The sequence below is a fragment of the Brachypodium distachyon genome, chromosome 2 (genome assembly GCF_000005505.3).
Source record: "Brachypodium distachyon strain Bd21 chromosome 2, Brachypodium_distachyon_v3.0, whole genome shotgun sequence".
NCBI classification, from domain to species: Eukaryota; Viridiplantae; Streptophyta; class Magnoliopsida; order Poales; family Poaceae; genus Brachypodium; species Brachypodium distachyon.
In genome coordinates, this window is record NC_016132.3 from 42,799,476 (window position 1) to 42,805,401 (window position 5,926).

Below are 5,926 nucleotides of genomic sequence, written 5' to 3' on the forward strand. Positions count from 1 at the left end.
AGACTCGGTGTTGGACCCATTGATCCATCTTTGAATCTCTTTGATTGCGAGCGTTGGGAGATCAAGAGATCTAACGAGGTTTGGTTGGTCTAACACAGTAACACTGGGTCTTATAGGACTTTCTTTTGCCCCATTACTAACCATATATATGTAGCTGCACCACAACCTTAGATTAATGAAATTTACAGAGTCATGGTAGTTGAAAATTACAAGTTCAAACGGAAAAGGGAAGATCCCTCCACAAACTAGCTATAGACTCCGCATCTGAATCATCATTCAGGCACACAACATTCAGGCCGCCACCACCCCACCGGCCCCCAACTGGACCTCCAACTCTCATTTAGTTGTGCATACATATAGTTTTCACACCGGAATGACATGTTTCATTTCTATGCTATTCGACAGCATGCAAAAGTTCAAGTACCGAAGTACTCCCTCCGTCTCATAATTGTTGTCTCAAATTTGCCCAAAAATGAATGTATTTATTTAAAAAAATCTAGATATATGTAATATTTCGACAAGAGTTATATGACGGAGGGAGTACCTGTTACGTAATATGGAGAAACAACTACTGCTGTACAGTTGACTCACTGCTGGCAATCCTTGTGGTTTCTATACATACGACCTAGGCGCCTAGCTATATGGAGCAATCCTAAAAACACAGACACGATCGTTAACTCTCTCTGCTGTGCATGTCTCTCTGGACAAGCGAGCCATGTACCTAAATCCAAGAATTGTGGGGTGTGGGGAGAGGACCCTGGTTCTGTCCCATGGCTATGGAGGGAGCCAGGCCATCTGGGACAAGGTGCTGCCTCACCTGTCAAAGAACAACAAGGTACTATACGCATAACGCCTATCTCATTTACATGCTAGGACATGCATGCACCTAGCTAGCTTGAAACAAATATGTACTATTACTACTTGCATATGCAGGTGCTCCTCTTCGACTGGGATTTCTCCGCTGCCGGCGCCGGAGAGGCGGAGGAGGAAGAAGAGGAAGAAGAGCGCTACACGTTCTCCAGGTTCGCGGACGCGCTGGTGGCGCTGATGGACTCGGCGGAGCTGAGCGGCGCGGTGTACGTGGGGCACTCCATGGCCGGCATGATAGGATGCATCGCTTCAGTCAAGCGGCCGGACCTCTTCGCCCACCTGGTCCTCATCGGCGCCTCCCCGAGGTACATGAACACGGCGGGCTACGAGGGCGGCTTCGACGCGCCGGACATCCACGCGATGCTGGCGGCCATCCGGTCCGACTTCCGGTCCTGGGCCGTGGGCTTCGTGGCGCTCGTCGTGGGCTCCGTGGAGGTGGAGCCCGTAGTGGCGCGGAGCTTCCTGGCCATGGACCCCAGGGTGGCCCACGGGCTGGCCCGCATGCTCTTCCTGGGCGACCAGCGCCAGGTGCTGGGCCGCGTCGCCGTGCCCTGCACCCTGGTGCACGTGTCCCGGGACTTCGCCGCGCCGCCCGGAGTTGGCCGGTACATGCAGGCACGCTTGAAGAGCGCCGCTCTGGAGGTCATCGACTCCGTCGGCCATTTCCCGCAGCTCCTCGCGCCCGGCGAGCTGATCGGGATACTCGACCGCGTGCTCCTCGGCCTTCCGGAGGCGGAGGCGGAGGTGATGGATTAATTAATGGGGATTTTTGACGTCATCGTGTGAAAGTGTAAAAGTACTGCGCTGTCAAAAAAAAAGGGTGTAAAAGTACTGCTGTTCGTCACTTGGTTTGCTTATTTGGTCTCTGTTTGTGTCGTATGCTGCGTTTGGGTTTCGTTATATTCTGTAGAAACATTCAATTCTGATGTGCTTCGCGCTTGGAATGTGTATGTTAATTAGGTATTGTGACATCCCGTTGCATCTTGCTGTTTTGTTAGGACGTGTTGTGTTTTTCCTTGCAAGGAGAAAACTTCTGATGCTTTTTTTACAGTAAAAAAACTTCTGATTATTGCATGCATGCTGTTCGCAAGATAATTTTTTTCCGTGTCGTAAAATATTACTCCATGTTTTTTTAGAGAAAAAGATTACTCCATGTATACGGCTATAGTGTCGCAAATGCTTTTTTTAGATTTTTTATTGAGCGAAAAATGGCTTTTTTTAGAGGTGTCGCAAATGCTGGTGTAGAGAGAGAGCCCGTTGAAGCACTTGTATCCAGCCTGTTACTAGCCCACTAATAAAGCCGAGACGGTGACGCTGACGGCATCCGCACCTATCGTAATATTAGCACTCATTCCTCCACACGCGCATGCTAATACATGGGGTGGGACCACTATATTAGATATAGGTGATTAAATGTTTTTGGATGGGACCCTAACGTTTTTTCTCTCCTACTTTTTCAAACTTTGATTCTCTCTTGTTTGTGTCAGCCACATCACATACCTATTTTTTTTTTCACTCACACTTGGTTTTCTTTGTACTAATTTTATTCCCTAGTATATAGTATAGTGTGTCAGGTACATGTACACCAAATGAAGGTACATAAACAAATGTACTAATTTTATTTCTTACTACATAGTACGTCGTGTATATGGACTTATGAGACGAGTATATGGTGTGGTACATCACATGTATCAGAAAAATAAATCTGTCAAAATTTGCTACCTCTTCTGAGACTAGTCCATCGTATGGGTACATCACATGTACCTTAACAATTTTTAAGTACCTCATATCAAGACTGTGTACATCATGTACCAATATAAAATCACAACACAAACATTCATAAAATATAAGTACGTTGTCATGTACCCAATGTACATGATGGTACTAAAAAATCACAGCACAAAAATTCACTACCCAACGACTAGCTACCTTCTCAACTAATTTTTAAAGATGGAACCACAAATTCACATGGTACTCCAAAATAACAGCACAAAATCATGGTTCATGATGGATCAAAAATAAAAAATCACATGGTACTCCAAAATCATAGCACAAATCATGGTACATGATGGATCAAAAATAAAAAATCACATGGTACATGATGGAGACCGAGAGGGGCTGCAAGAGCGGCGGCTCGCAGGAGAGATGGCTGCGAGCGCCCTCGATCTTGGTCGGCGAGGGGACCATGGGCAGGTGCCGGTAGCCGCGGACAGGAACAACGTCGGAGAGGAGACCGAGGAGCAGCTTGGCGACCATGGGAAGGTTGGGGGATGCCTGGAGGATCTGCAGCGAGGCGGCAGAGGCGCCCATGCCGTCCTTGAGGAAGAAGTTCACGCCCAGCCATGGGAACGGCACGGGGTCAGCCACAGCCATGGCCGGTGTGAGAGAAGATGGACTTTAGAGTGGGGAGAGGAACGTGGGACCCATCCATTTGCTAATTGAGATTAAGACTAGTGGAGTGCCGGTGCGTTGCTACGGATCGACAAAAGAGTTTACCTTTAGACCATTCCACTACGACCACCTTGCTATCCCAAAGATGTTGAACTGTCTGATGCTCCTCCTCAACTCCCGCATGCCTGAGCTTCCCCCGCCTCGATGCTCTGCCTCGGTCAAGGACCTCTTCACGGTGCTCTCCGCCGCTCCCGACCTCTCAGTTGCACATGGTGAGCTCCTTGTTATCCCGACCATCTTTCCCCTCTCTCCGTGCGTTGTAGAGCAAAGCGCCACGCCCTTCGCCGTCCCGCAAGTCCGCTGCTGGCAACGAGCTGCCCCAGGTCACATATTTTGAATCAATCTTCTTGACAAGTGTCGGCGCCATAAATTTCCAACCGATAGAACAATTTCACTTTACAGATAAAAATGATTTCATGTATAACACATGTTCGTGATAATACATCCTGAATGCAAGTAACAGATAGCGAGCAAACCATTTTCATCTGCAAAAAAATGAAAAAAAAATGGTTGTCTTGTTTTGTGAAATAAGTACCCTAGGATTATGATGTCTTGAATGCACAGGAGAACTTGAACTGGCACCAAAAGCAAGAACTCCTCCATCTTTCCTTTACAACTCTAGAAATATATACATCAATTATCTTTGCACTTGAAACTAGTTACTCTTGATTTATTCCTCTTCTATTCTTTCCCAGAACTGCAATCCTCATATTTACAGCAGATAAATATCATAAATCAGATAATCAAAAAAGGAGCAGCGAAGAAAAAAAATCCCACAAAGAGCACACAAACAGAAGCTTCACCTTGCTCTTCTTCACACAACTTCTCTAACGTTTGGAATAATCTGAGACACTTGTTATGGACATGAGGGAGTAGCATTAGCAAATCATACAAGATCAATTCTTAGTTTTTTTAGATAATGCTATCAATTCTTAATCAACAGCACACTGAAACAACCTTGGATAGGAACAAGGAAAACTGGATAGGAACACATCAGGCCATTAATAAGACCTCCCAACCAATGTATTTATGCTCACTTCAGATGATAACAAGCCTCTTTAGATGATTATGGTCCACTATAATCAATATGATTGAATAATATCTTAAGACCATGTCTTATATATATATATATATATATATATATCTATCTATCTATCTATCTATCTATCTATCTATATATATACACCGATTTGTGTAGTCCCTTTTAACCAAATTGTCGGAGCACGATCTCCGGCATCGGGGATGCCGAGCACCCCTTTTTGGTTCGGTGGAGGACGAGGTGATCGCTCCGGCGATCGCCGGCGTGGCGATAGACACGAAGTGTAGACATGAGAGTTTACCCAGGTTCGGGCCACCCGGAGGTGTAATACCCTACGTCCTGCTTTGAGTTGTATTCACAAGTTTGAGTGCGTAAAGATCACCTGGGGAGTTCCCGGGTTGGCTACATGGGTGAATGCGATGCTATGCTCTAGTAACTGGGGTTGGAACCTTTTGACCGGTGGCATTGGTCCTCCTTTTATAGCCAAGGGATTCCACAGGTGGCTAACCATGCAGCGTGACACGTTTCCCAGACGCGTGTCACGGCCACACGAGATACACTTTGGTTGATCCGCGCTGGACGCCATGCAGCGCATTGTCTACTGTACACGGTAGGAAAAAACGGTTCGCAGGGTAGTCGCCCTAGCCTTGCTCAGCAAGGCTAGGCCTGCCGATAAGACTCCTGTCGGTGCATTAAATACGCTGCGCCCGCCGTCTTGTCCTGTCTTCACTGTTCTTCGGGTCCCGCCTGTATGCCCAAGCGCGGGTTGCTGGGGTGCACCTTCCTGGCTAGCGCACCTGCTAGTTGCCGGGAGGCGTTCCTTCAGCTTCCCGGGACTGGGGTTCCCGGGGGCATCTGGTACTCGGCCCTTAGCTTTTTACTTTGCCAAAGGCCGTCTCCTCGAGGCAGGCTTCCCGGACTCGTCGCTTCCCGGGAGGCCTTCCTGACGGGGCTTCGTTACTGGCGACCCACGCGTCCAGTATCAGTGGGACCCCATGGGCCACTGGTACGACAGTAGCCCCCGGGCGTGGGCCGGCAGCCTTGAAGCTTCCAGCAAGTGCTATCCTCGGTCGGTTGCCGGGCTACGCCCTATCCAACGCGTGGGTCCCAAGGGGGGAAACCCCCTGGCACCCGGCCTCGCGGGCCTGCATTTATAGTCCCACTCCTCCGAGCGGAACGGTCGGACGCACGATTTCGTGCCTTATCCTCCTTAATCACCAAAGAGTTAAGGCCACGTCGCGCATCCTTCTCTTAATCTCCGATTTTTTAGGGCTCTTTATTGCCAATCGTGGGGGTGTCCGTTGCAGCCAGCCAGCCCCGATAAATACCCAAAGGCCGGCGGCGGGCACTCCCCATTGTCTCTCGCTCCTGCCATTGCCTCCTCCCAAGCTCCCCACTCCCCAACTCCAACCAAACCACCTCTCCACCTCCTTCGATGTCTTCCAAGGGCCAGAACCATCCCAAGGGGAGCACCAGCAAAGGGGACAAGGCCAGCAAGAAGGAGCTGTCGGACAGGGCCCGGAAGGAGGAGGAAATGCAGGCTAAGTTCACCTTCTCCACCCGCGC

At 48.9% G+C, this 5,926-nt stretch overlaps 1 protein-coding gene across 1 annotated transcript; it reads left to right on the forward strand.

Annotated features, from left to right (window-relative positions):
• The first annotated feature begins 557 nt into the window (after window positions 1-557).
• Window positions 558-1,944, forward strand: LOC100825504 (strigolactone esterase D14). The gene is made up of 2 exons (XM_003566789.4): window positions 558-835; window positions 934-1,944. Exons 1-2 carry the CDS (start codon window positions 716-718, stop codon window positions 1,624-1,626), a joined length of 813 nt encoding a protein of 270 aa, XP_003566837.1. The 5' UTR covers window positions 558-715; the 3' UTR covers window positions 1,627-1,944.
• Window positions 1,945-5,926: the final 3,982 nt, after the last annotated feature.

Bases quoted from the DNA above. Each gene is read 5' to 3' on its own strand.
- LOC100825504 (XM_003566789.4), top strand. From the start codon at position 716: ATGTACCTAAATCCAAGAATTGTGGGGTGTGGGGAGAGGACCCTGGTT. The intron at 836-933 runs GTACTATACGCA...TTGCATATGCAG, and splicing joins ACCTGTCAAAGAACAACAAG to GTGCTCCTCTTCGACTGGGA.